At 36.7% G+C, this 12,970-nt stretch overlaps 1 protein-coding gene across 1 annotated transcript in view; it reads right to left on the bottom strand.

Annotated features, from left to right (window-relative positions):
- Window positions 1-12,970, bottom strand: part of LOC127870076 (uncharacterized) — a 134,080-nt gene that overhangs the window by 40,039 nt on the left and 81,071 nt on the right. The window contains 17 exon segments of the mRNA XM_052412735.1: window positions 215-334; window positions 519-1,034; window positions 1,264-1,392; window positions 1,789-1,968; window positions 2,515-2,643; window positions 3,074-3,259; window positions 3,599-3,727; window positions 4,176-4,361; window positions 4,776-4,898; window positions 5,459-5,641; window positions 6,515-6,814; window positions 7,550-7,687; window positions 8,030-8,344; window positions 8,824-9,009; window positions 11,192-11,314; window positions 11,875-12,057; window positions 12,436-12,561. Of these exon segments, the coding sequence (XP_052268695.1) occupies window positions 215-334; window positions 519-1,034; window positions 1,264-1,392; window positions 1,789-1,968; window positions 2,515-2,643; window positions 3,074-3,259; window positions 3,599-3,727; window positions 4,176-4,361; window positions 4,776-4,898; window positions 5,459-5,641; window positions 6,515-6,814; window positions 7,550-7,687; window positions 8,030-8,344; window positions 8,824-9,009; window positions 11,192-11,314; window positions 11,875-12,057; window positions 12,436-12,561 (3,252 nt within the window).

The raw sequence follows: 12,970 nt of genomic DNA on the forward strand, positions 1-12,970 counted from the left end.
TACCACCACATGGCATAAAACCAATTCTTGCATGACATTTCAAAGGTAGACAATGAAACATGCCCACCATCTAATTCCATAAACACCAAACACTAACATCACAGGACATATTTATCAAACTGAACTACCTGCAAAATTAACACTACATAGCATTCAAATTTAAGACCTAAAATCAGGTATAAAGGCCAAATTGCTATGAAGGCAGCTCTCTTACAAGGTAGGTTGTGGCAAGCTCGTTCCTAAGACTCTGTTTCACAAAGATCTGTCCATTCTGGTTGATCATAAAGTAGGACAGGGCAGAACCATCACCAGTGGCCTCGTATACAATCTGTCCCTGCAAGGTAGCAAGTCAATATTGGTCAGTTTTGTTATATCAAGGTGTGCATATAAATTTTATTTCAACTTTCACTATTCTGCATTCTTTAAGATTATTGAGATACAAAATTGAGTCAATTTTCTGGGTGCATATAGTTTATGATTCAGTTTCAATGGTAGGACTATTTTTTACATGCACTTACCCTTAGATCGCTATCAGATGCAGTGACAGTTATGATAGGCTGGGTACTATTGACAGGGGAGTTCTCTTGAATTGTAACAACATAATCCTGTAGTGTGAAAATTGGTTTGAACTGATCCCGCACAATCTGAATTTGAACTGTAGCTGACCCAAATTTCTCTGGATAGGCGCGATCCCTAGCCGTGGCTGTGAAAGTGTAGCTGTTGATGGTGGATTCGTAAAGATTTCTCCTCACAAAAACACAACCACCTGATGTCATGAAGAAAAAGTCTCTTGCAAACTGGTTCTGGTTGAAATTTCCCTGATCCCCAGTGAGCTCATAGTACAGTACATCTCCGTCAAGGTCAGTAGCATTCACGCAAAGCACCTGGGATCCCAAAGCGATATTTTCTGGTACAGAGCGCGAGTAGAAGCTCTCTAGAAACTGCGGTTGGTTGGGGTTGCGGATGACATCAATATATACATCTTCCTGAGCAGTCATCGAAGGGAATGCAGTGTCATACGCCTGAACAGTCAACTGCAAGGGGAATATTATCATTGGATTAAAATCACAAATGACAACTTAAAAAACCCACAATTTTATAAACCTATTCTATAAAAAAAATATCATTACGCCAACAGATCACTTTAATTCATTTGTTCAGATATTAAAAAAGATATTTGTTGTTCAATGTCAATTTCTATGATTAAATTATTTTGTAGCCCGATATTCATTATCTGTCTTTTTTGGTTAAAATGATTCATACCACATATAGCTGTGATGAATACTGGTCGCCTCTCACACTTCGGAATATGCGGACAGCACCCGTCACTTCATCAATGCTGAAATATTCTGTTGCTGGGAAGAATCCGATGGTCCTGTATCGAATCTGGCCCTACAATCATCAACAAACCCACAGCTGAATAGAAGATGTGTAAGATTTTGTTATAAAATCTAAGCAGATTTGGTAAAAAAATGAAAAATAAATGTTACCTATAATGCATTTGCAAAAGTTGTAATTTAAAACCGAGTGAAACATTTTTTAACAAATATGTTGGATAAATAAAACAAAAAGTAACCTTATTCCACGGGGTATTTTTATTTTTATTCCAACCAAAAACACCTCAAATAGCAATATGCAAATATTCAGGCGACACAAATAAAAAGTAGTTTTTTTGTATCTACGGATTAGTCAAGTTTTGCATAAGGTAAACACAAATTAAGAAAAAAACAATACTCAAAAACATTAAAAGCCACAAAAAGGTGGTAATCGATAACACAATAATCTCACCACAAGGTCATTGTCGCGAGCTGTGACTGACAGAAGAGTCTGATTGATGATCTGATCATTGATGATCGAGCGTCTGTACGGGGTGTTAATGAAGAATGGTCTCTGATCGATCTGGCGCGTGATCAAGATACGCACTGTAGCAAATGCAGACCGGCTTCGACTGATTGCTTGAAGAGTAAGCTGCAGGAGGAGGAGTCTTTCATTTCAAGGCATGCCATTTTGTGTAATATGTACGAACAATACTTGTTAAAGAATTAAACTCAATTTGTTTACACTTTTTTACAGTTATTTGTATGCCTAAAAAAATATTGGTATAGCTATTAAACAATAATATGATTCTTTGTTATACAGGTACTCCACAACCAGAATTTTTCGTGTGTATGTGTAAGACACTATTCAATTAATGTGCAATAATGACTCCATTCAAGAGCTAATGTCTTTACACATAATGATTAAAACAATGACATTAAGACAGATAGTTTGTTTAACCCTTTGCATGCTTGGAAATTTGTTGTCTGCTAAAATGTTGTCTGTTGAATTTCTAAAATTACCATTTTCTTGATTTTTTTTCCAAGAATACCATCAGACTAGCAAACAGTTTGGATCCTGATGAGACGCCATGTTCTGTGGCGTCTCATCTGGATCCAAACTGTTTGCAAAGGCCTTAAAAATTCGGTTCCAGCACTGAAAGGGTAAACCATCACACTTTAAACCATCAAGCATTACCAAGTACTCTGAGAGGAATGGATCTCTGACGAGGTTACGTCTGACAGAAACAGCTCCTGTAGCTTGATCAAGGAAGAAGTAATCCATTCCATTGTTTGTTCCATTTAGAAGTTTGAACGAGACAAAATCCTGAAAAATGCACGACCACAGTAAACCAACCATGCAAGCACATGATCTTTAAAACAATAAATACTATTTATCAGAAAAATGTATCAGAGTCTATAATTACCAACAATTTTGTTTTATTTTACATATTAAGTAAAAGAAATCATAATTAATATGTTCAGTCCAAATAAACATTTCCTAAACTTTGTTGGTCTTATTCCAGCCCTACCTTCTTAGATTTATTAGTTATCGTCGGCTATTTCAACATTTAAATTATTGGTATGAACATACATGACAAATTCATTAATGCAGACTGCATCATATATTAATACAGATTAATAAAGGTAAAGTGCCCTATTACAAACAAAAAGTATTGCACAAGGCAGATCTGCTCATATAAATATTGTCTTTATAAGGAAAGAAAAATAAGCAATTAGAAGCATTTTCCACTCACATTGTCAGGATCCACAGCTGTTACAACAATGACGTTGTTACCAATGGGCGTGGTCTCTGGGATTGTGACCTGGTAGGTTGCTGAGGGCTGAAATATGGGCCCGGACTCATCCCGAAGCACTGTAATGATCACCTGGGACACGTCTCGCATGTTCGGGTAGGCAGTGTCGTATACCAGGATGTCCAACTAAAAGCGGAGGAAAATAAAAAAGTGAATGGAATGTTATAGATTACTTTTGGATAAAAGCTGTCAACATAACGAGCTTTTAATGTTTGATAAAGCTTATTGATATGCACATATATGCATAAATACGGCATAAACCACCCACCACCAACCACCAACCAAAATGAAACAACAAAAACCAACAACATGAAGCATATAATGACAAAACTAACATCTATAAATACTTTTCAAATTATTCCAAATATGCTTCTGTAATTCCAAATTATTTTCAATCAGTAATTCCAAATAATTTAAGCATTTACACATATTTCAATACTGCATTTTTATCTGAGTACAATTTACCGTGTATGAAAGCCTGTTGAGACCATCTTCCCGCAAGCTTCTTATCACACTTATGTCTCCATTGGTTGGATTGATCGCAAAGAATGACTGAGCTGGGTAGACGCCAAACGCTTCGTATCTGAGGGTGCCCTATTAAACAGAATACTATGAGTAAGAAAAAATATCAATGAAAATCTGCAAACTGGAGAATTTTTTCAATCATAAACATGTAATAAGGTTTCTAGCTTAAAAATACTTCAATCAAGTCCAACATATACCTATGCTGTAAATATGTAAAAATGAATGAGTTGATCAGATTGTATAGACTTATCTTAACTTCAACAATGATAAATAGATATTTAAAACATTAACAAAGATGTTCAGGGCGTTGATTGTCAAAACGCCCTACATACTAATTTAGTGAAAGATTTTTAACACCAAAATCATCAAACCAGGAACACAAATGTGTGCCAATGTTAACAGTCAGTTCTATGACATTAAGTAAAGATCTAAAAAAAAACTAACCAATTTTGATGAAAGAAGAAACAATTCTTGGAAAAAACAACAACATAACTATGATGACTTGACCAGTAATTACCTGCAAATCATTATCCCTTGCTTCAACTGCAGTGTAGACCACTTCATTGATTCGGTTTTCGCTAATAGCAAATGCGTAGGGTTCGTTGACAAAGAATGGTGGCTGTACGTCTCTGACAACGTTGATAAGGACACTTGCTTCATCTGTCCTTTCAATAACACGCTGGTCGGATGCTCTTACTGTGAACTGCAAACATTTGTTAACAGGGTTTATATGAGAAATAATGTTTGTACGAGGTGTGTTCTGGCCAACTTTGGCTAAATGCATGGGTGTACGATTTTGTCCCAGATGGGCCTGTTCAGACTGAACACAAATTAAAGCCAGTGCCAGAATATATTATTAATTGCAAATATTTAAATAATCAGTTTTAAAATAATAACATTGAAGTTACATACAGTCTCCAATTATATCTTTTGTTGACATAGATTTAACAAATCAAACCAAAATAATCATAATAGGTTTGAATTTAGTCTTACAAAATGAAAAATGTAAATTTTTAAATAAATGTCAACAAGATAAAATAACCTCACAAGGTGGTAATGTTACTTTTACTTTTGAATATAAAAGAAATGAAAATGAGTAAATGTGGAAGTCACAAACCGGGAATCGTGTGACATTGGTTCCAAGCAGTGAGCGCCTCAGGAATATATCTCCAGTGTCCGCAGTTATGTAGAAGAAGTCTTGGGCCAGTATATCTCCCAGGAAGTAGTATCGAACAATATCCTGAATCAAAACAGGTCTTCACACTTGAGAAATATAAGTAAGCCACACTGATGACTGTTGATTTTATTTTGTGATCACAATATCCATATAATTATTGAGATAACATGAGCATCACAATAAGTATCATGTACATAAAAATTTATGGCTTTAACATCAGCATCATTGGCATTATCATCAGCATAATTAATACCAACAAAACCATCATCAGCACCATCCTTCATCACCACCATAATTGATATAATCCTTTATCACTATTAAGAGATATTCTCCATGCAGTATCTTGTCACGTTTTAATCGTCTTAATCATTATGGGAAAACTGGGCTTAATGCAAGTGTGTAAAGTGTCATCCCAGATTGTGCAGTCCGCACAGGCTTCTCAGGAACGTTTTCCTGTTAATCTTGATTTTGAATACAAGACACTTTAAATGAAAAGTTCCATATAAGCTGAAAGTTGTCCCAGGTTAGCCTTTGCTGAACTCGCAAGCATTTAACACACATGCATTAAGCCCACTTTTCCTAGAACATGGCTCATTATCATCCTACTTCATCTGACTACTTACCCCATCCAGATCCACAGCAGTAGTGTTGACGACTATGGATCCCAAGGCGTGGTTGTCTGAGATGGTCACTGAATAGGGGTCATTTAGGAAGTTAGGTCCACTTGGGTTCTGAATAACGGATACTGTGACGTTGCTGTCGTCAAATCTGGTTGTATCGGCATCGTCATAGACACGCACGCGGAACTGAAAGGAAACACAATCCCGTGATAACATTTTTCGTAAAAAATAAATTTTCAATCAAAATTATTTCTCTTTACACTAAAGAGCATACTTTATACTAGATTATAAAATATGTACTCATATGAAGATAAAAATTAAGTTATTCAGAAATATTTACATGGAAAGTGTTACACACTAAATGTGTTTTAATTTCTTTCTATCAAATATCAATTCAAGAATGACAAGGGACAAAATTGTCACAAAACCAGGTTTTCATTGTGAAAAAAATCTGATAAAGGGAGAAAACTCAAACTGAACTTTTGAAATGAACAAACAAAATTACCCCCCTTGGTAAGTTTTTTTTTTTTTTTTTAAATATATTTTTAGTCGTGGCGACCTTGACGTTGGAGATATTGATGTGATTCTTTCATGCGACACACCGTCCCATGATGGTGAACAAATGTGCCAAATGATTTTAAAATCTCACAATGAATGACATAGTTATGGCCAGGACAAGCTCATTTATGGCCATTTTTGACCTTTGAACTCAGTGTGACCTTGACCTTGGAGATATCGACGTAATTATATCGCGCGACACACCGTCCAATGATGGTGAACAAATGTGCCAAATGATTTTAAAATCTGACAATGAACAACATAGTTATGGCCCGGACAAGCTTGTTCCACCGGCCCGCCAGCCCGCCAGCCAGCCAGCCAGCCAGCCCGCCCGCATTCGCCAATCTAATAACCAGTTTTTTCCTTCGGAAAACCTGGTTAAAAATGCCCTGTCAATATCCAAACATGCATCAATAAATAATTATTTATTAATCATTGAATGTATGGATCTGTTAACATTCTCAGTGTGAATGACACATAACGAGAAGTATCGTTACTTACAGTGTACAAGGCAGGACCATACAACAAGCCCTGGTACTGTAAGGTGACGACACCAGTAAGACGGTTGAGCTCGAATGGATAGGGAGTGGTCAGTGCCTCGTACACAAGAGTGCCAATCTGGTCAGCGTCTGTGGCAGTGATTGTTAACACGCTGCTACCAACAACGGCTGTGTCCTGAATAGTGCGGCTGTAAGGCTCGTTGCGGAAGATCGGGGGGAACTGGTTACGCAGTACGTTGATTGTTCCAGTACTGTTGGCACAGCGCTGCGGTAGACCACTGTCACAGGCTCGGAAGGTCAACTGCAGAAGGTACAAAAAATTACTGATACAATTTGAATACATGGAAAATCCAATTGAAACAAGCAAATTCGTTGAATTGATGTCCCCCGCCAATATGCTTATGGATACAAAATGTTATATTTGACACACACAAAAAACATTTTTTCAAGATACAAAGGGCCATGACTCCATTATTAACAGATGGTGTACAATGCCATTTGGCGTGCATTATCCTCTTATACATATATATATACTGATACCAAGCTGCAATTAAATCCGCCAAAGCATTTCCAAGATATGGCTCCGGACACACAAAAAAGCATTTTTTTCAAGATACAAAGGGCCATAACTCTGTTATTAACAGATGGTATACAATGCCATTTGGCGTCCATTATCCTCTTATCTATATATATATACTCATACCAAGTTTCAATGAAATCTGCCAAAGCACTTCCAAGATGTGGCTCAGGACGGACGGACGGAAAGACGGACGGACAACGCCAAAACAATATCCTTCCGCCTATGGCGGGGGATAATAATTTGAATTGTCCATTACAGTAAAACATGTTGGATATTAATGATGAAATAATTAACAGAGACACAAAAATACAAGAAAAAAAAAAAAAACGACATTGAACCAATAAAAAGTTAAACAATCCATTCTTTTTGTTTCAAGTTGACAGTTACACATGAATGAAACAAACAAGAACTACAAAACAAACTGAATGAAGTACATTTTAAATGCCAAGGACTTACAAAGAAGTTGTTAATGCCAATGTTTAGCACCGACGCTCTCAACCAAACAGCGCCTGTGTTGGGGTCCATGTAGAAATAGAAGTTGTTGAACTGATTCCCAGAAAATGTCTGTGAGGTCAGATAGTAAGTGATCTGGTCCTGAAAATAAGAGCTTGTATATACTAGCATGTTCAACATTTGCTAGTTCTCAAAGTATCAAAACACAATATTTAAAGAAGACAAAAACTGCTGACTTCAATCTGGACAAGGGATCGCTATTTACAATTTGTGTAAAAGGATTGCAAATAATCACTCAATTCGGAAATGCCAAACAATTTCAAATGTATATCATGTTAATATTCAGACTTTTTAAAATGGTCGTACTTGTTCCATTCCAACAAAAAACTTCATTTGTAAAACATTCTGTCACAATGCTAAAAAAGTCAATTTCAGAAGCATTATCATGAAAACAAAAGCGATATAATCACACCGTCAACCTACATTGACGTCCAAATCTCTGGCCGTCACATTAAGCACCACATTCCCCACACTGGTGGTCTCAGGAATTGTGTTAGTGTAGCTAGGCAGTGAGAAAATGGGGCCATTCTGGTTGCGAATCACATTGATAGCAACAGTTGCCGTGGCGATCTGGTTGGGTCGAAGGTTGTCGATAGCGGTAACTCTGGCTACGTAGAATGAGGCGTAGTTAGCATCGAGTCGCAGACTGCTTATTGTCGTCAGGATGCCAGTGACTGTGTCCAGAGTGAAGAAGCTCTGGGTGGGGTAGTCTCCGATCAGAGAGTAGCGGATCTGGCCCTGTCACATGTAAACACATCAGTTTAAAATGAGGATGAAAATTTAAAATAGAAAAAAAGCACACAAAAATGAAAAATTCTACAACACATTTACGGGAACACATTAAGGATGTTACGTGATATTATTAATTCTAATAGTAAACAAGAAATGTGTTTGTCGGAAACACTATGTCCCCTTCTGCCCTATGAAGCTATATATTTGACCTTTTACCTTAAAGGATGACCTTGACCTTGAACCACTCGAAATGTGCAGCTTTGTGAGATACACATGCATGCCAAATATGAAGTTGCTATCTTCAATATTGCAAAAGTTATGGCAAAATTTTAAAGTTGGAGCAAACAAACCAACAAACCAACAGACAGGGCAAAAACAATATGTCCCCCACTATAGTGGTGGGGAACATAAAAATGCAGTACTAAAAAAAGCGACAGATTCAACAGTAGACAGATTCCTTTGTGTTTACTCATATCTATCCTCACCACAAGGTCACTGTCAGTGGCGTTGGTGTCAAAAACAAACGATCCCACAGATGTATACTCGCTTAGCGTAACACCATATGGCAAGTTGATGAACACTGGTGGGAACTGGTCACGGATCACTGTGATGAACGCTTCCACAAAACTGGTTCTGGCTGGATTTCCATTGTCATTTGCTGTGATGGTCATCTGATGCCAAAAAATGAGAATTTCTAATTAAATGTGTGTTTGTTAAATATTAAACATTGCACCTAATGAGATTTTGGTGGTCAGATAACCAACTCACTTTTCCAAGGTATGCTAGCTTACCAGAAATCTTATGCCAGTAACTTACAACTGCCCTACTTGAATCAGAGTTAAGGGAAAATGGCCACAGAAAGGATTCATGACCGATCCCACACAGGATTGGGCCGAGCCCGGTGCTCTACCAAATGAGATAAAAGGCCCGACAAGACAAGGTTATATAATAAGGAGGATACCTTAATAATGACTGAATTAATATTAAACAAGAGCACCGCCTTGCGGGTGCAGACCGCTCATCTATTTTCTTTTTAAAGGTGAAGGGACTCTCATTTTCAATCACAAAGGAGGGAGGAGTGGAGTGAAGAGGGGTGTATAGTGTGGGGTTGTGGACATTTATTACATTATCTTCCAAAAAAGCGAAAAAAAAAAAAAATAATAAAAAAATCGGGGGGGGGGGGGTATAGTGTGAGGGTGTGGTGATAATTTGTGAGATGATCTTAAAAAAAAAAAAAAAATCAAAAAAAAAAATCAAAAAAAAAATTTGGGGGGGGGGGGTGGGGGGGGTGGGGGGGGGGGGGGTATAGTGTGAGGGTGTGGTGGTCATTTGTGAGATGATCTTATAAAAAAAAAAAAAAAAAAAAAAAAAATTAGGGGGGGGGGGGGGAGGGGAGGGCACGGGGGATGGTTTGGGTGAAGTCTATTGTGGTATGTCAGGTAAGAGTAGTTTCATCAAAGTATCAATCAAATCTAATCATAAATAAAGAAGTTATGGCAATTTTAGCAAAATTTAATAATTTGACCTTGAGAGTCAAGGTCATTCAAAGGTCAAAGTAAAATTCAAGTTGCCAGGTACAGTAACCTCATGATAGCATGTAAGTATTTGAAGTTTGAAAGCAATAGCCTTGATACTTCGAGTGGATCGAAACACAAAATTTAACCATATATTAAAAGTTACTAAGTCAAAAAAGGGCCATAATTCCGTAACAATGACAACCAGAGTTATGCAACTTGTCCTTTTACTGTACCCTTATGATAGTTTGTGAGTGTTCCAAGTATGAAAGCAATATCTATGATACTTTAGGGGTAAAGTGACCAAAACATAAATCTTAACCAAATTTTCAATTTTCTAAGTATAAAGGGCCCATAATTCCGTCCAAATGCCAGTCAGAGTTACATAACTTTGCCTGCACCGTCCCCTTATGATAGTTCATAAATCTTGCAAGTATGAAAGCAATAGCTTTGATACTGTAGGAATAAAGTGGACCTAAACACAAAACTTAATCAAATTTTCAATTTTCTAAGTATAAAAAGGGCACATAATTCTGTCAAAATGCCAGTCAGAGTTACATTACTTTGCCTGCACAGTCCCCTTATGATAGTTAGTAAGTGTTGCAAGTATGAAAGCAATAGCTTTGATGCTTAAGGAATAAAATGGACCTAAACACAAAACTTAACCAAAATTGTCAATTTTCTAAGTATAAAAAGGGCACATAATTCTGTCAAAATGCATGCCAGAGTTATCTAACTTTGCCTGCCCAGTCCCCTCATGATAGTAAGTAAGTGTACCAAGTTTGAATGCAATAGCATTGATACTTACTGAGAAAAGTGGAACTAAACGCAAAACTTAACCAAAATTTTCAATTTTTTAAGTATAAAAAGGGCACATAATTCTGTCAAAATGCACGCCAGAGTTATCTAACTTTGCCTGCCTAGTCCCCTCATGATAGTAAGTAAGTGTACCAAGTTTGAATGCAATAGCATTGATACTTTCTGAGAAAAGTGGACCTAAACGCAAAACTTAACCGGACGCCGACGCCAACGCCAACGCCAACGCCGACGCCGACGCCGACGCCGACGCCAAGGTGATGACAATAGCTCATAATTTTTTTTCAAAAAATAGATGAGCTAAAAAAAGATAAGAATAATTTCTAAACGTTTATAAATTATATCAATTTAAAAAAATCTTTATAAATTAAATACTTATACACAATTTGTATCAAGAAAAAGCTGCAAAAACATCAACTGAACAGGTTTATTAATACAATAATTATTTACTTAACATGCTGTTTTTGAACAAACTACGCATGTTCTTCCTGTTCAATGACCAGACCCTGTAGTTCATACCCACCCTGTACTCGGTCTGTCGACTGCCCAAGAGGGATTGACGGACACAGATGGCTCCAGAGTCGGTTCCCAGGCTGAAGAACTCTAGTGTGGACTGGTCACCATTGGTAGTGTATGTTACACGGTCCTGAACATGCAAACACATAGTTGAGTTCAACAAAATGTCAGCCATATTGAAATTATTTTGAACCTACCTAGGGGAAAACAGGGCTTAATGCATGTGCGTAAGGTGTCGTCCTGGATTATCCTATGCAGACTGCACAGGCTAATATGTGGCAATACATTGTGCACGTGCATTAGGCCCCATTTTTCCAGAGTAAGGATCATTTACTAAAAGATGTTGAACAACGACAATCATGAGTTTGATCCCTACTTTGGTAGGTATGCAAAAGGTATGACATCAAAAGACATCAAGGGTTCTACCAAAGCAACATGCTTTGTAACTTGCATATCAATCAGATTTGCAACCTCTGTTAGCTTAACAAAGTTACTTGCATTCTAAAAATGCTTCCATTGTATTAAAGAAGACTCATGGGGCATTGTTCAAAGAATGTAAAGGAAACGTAGTATATCAATTAACTAATATTTAAAGTAAAATAAAAACACATAGTATACAGATTCTTGGTAGTGAGCAGTTATAGTTAACAACACAAAATCAACAATTAACAAGCCTAAAAGAAAACATACCCCATCTTGATCTCTAGCTGACACAGTGAGAATACAAGATCCGAGAGTGATGGTTTCGTTGATGGTGACACGGTATGGCGATAACAAAAATACAGGAGAAAACTCATTCCTTGTTACGGTTATTTCCACCACAGACTCAGCAATCTGAGCTCTGTAGGCCGTGTCATAGGCTTGCACACGCAGCTAAACACAGACAAACATACAGTTATTTTTTATATTTAAACAATTAACAGCACACTACAGAAAACATCTTCAGAACTCGAAAGAACTCAAAATACTGGTAAATATGACATGTATGTCATTTAAAATCTTCACAATAGGTTTGGAAATAAAGATTGCATTGAGCAGTGTGTTGGGTTGACCCATTTTTATTATAATCACTTTATTAACATTGATGACCATTTCATACTGGTCTGATGATATGATTATAATTCTCACCATGTAGAGCAACTTCATGTGCATAGGAAATTTTTAAGCGCTAGATTATAGTATTATACTCAAAACGCAGCACATTATTAAAAATATTTATGAAATTAAAAACAAAAAGAAATAAAAAGTTACATTGTATCTGAAGTTGACCCTGTCTGTGATAAGATTGTTTCTAACATGGACTTCACCCGTGGTGGAGTTAACACGGAAATAGTAGGGTGCTACATCATCACCAACAACCACGTACTCTATTCTTTCCTGAAACAAAACCAATGAGCAAGTGTATGTTTAGTTCTTTCAAACCATTTGTAGTATAAACACTCTGAGACAGGACTCCAGATATTATAAACAAACCTAAGTACTACTATGCCAACATGTTTTTTGTTCATTTTGGGATTTATGTAATTTCTATGTATTTTAACATGTTCATTTTCTACTGGCAACACTCTAAAATGGGAGACAAAAACAAATACATGTATATGTTTTGTCATGTCAGTTTAGTTTTTATATTTTAGAACAATACCATTAAGACAAAAGCTTGACAAGGTACATAGTTCTCACATACAAGCTAATATAATGCTGTAAACATTTAATAAATATTAAGAACAGGCTTCGGTTTTAGAAGATATGACCCATGGCATAAGAATCATTTTTGCATAATGCAAGA

Source organism: Dreissena polymorpha, chromosome 2, assembly GCF_020536995.1.
Source record: "Dreissena polymorpha isolate Duluth1 chromosome 2, UMN_Dpol_1.0, whole genome shotgun sequence".
In the NCBI taxonomy this organism is placed as follows: domain Eukaryota; kingdom Metazoa; phylum Mollusca; class Bivalvia; order Myida; family Dreissenidae; genus Dreissena; species Dreissena polymorpha.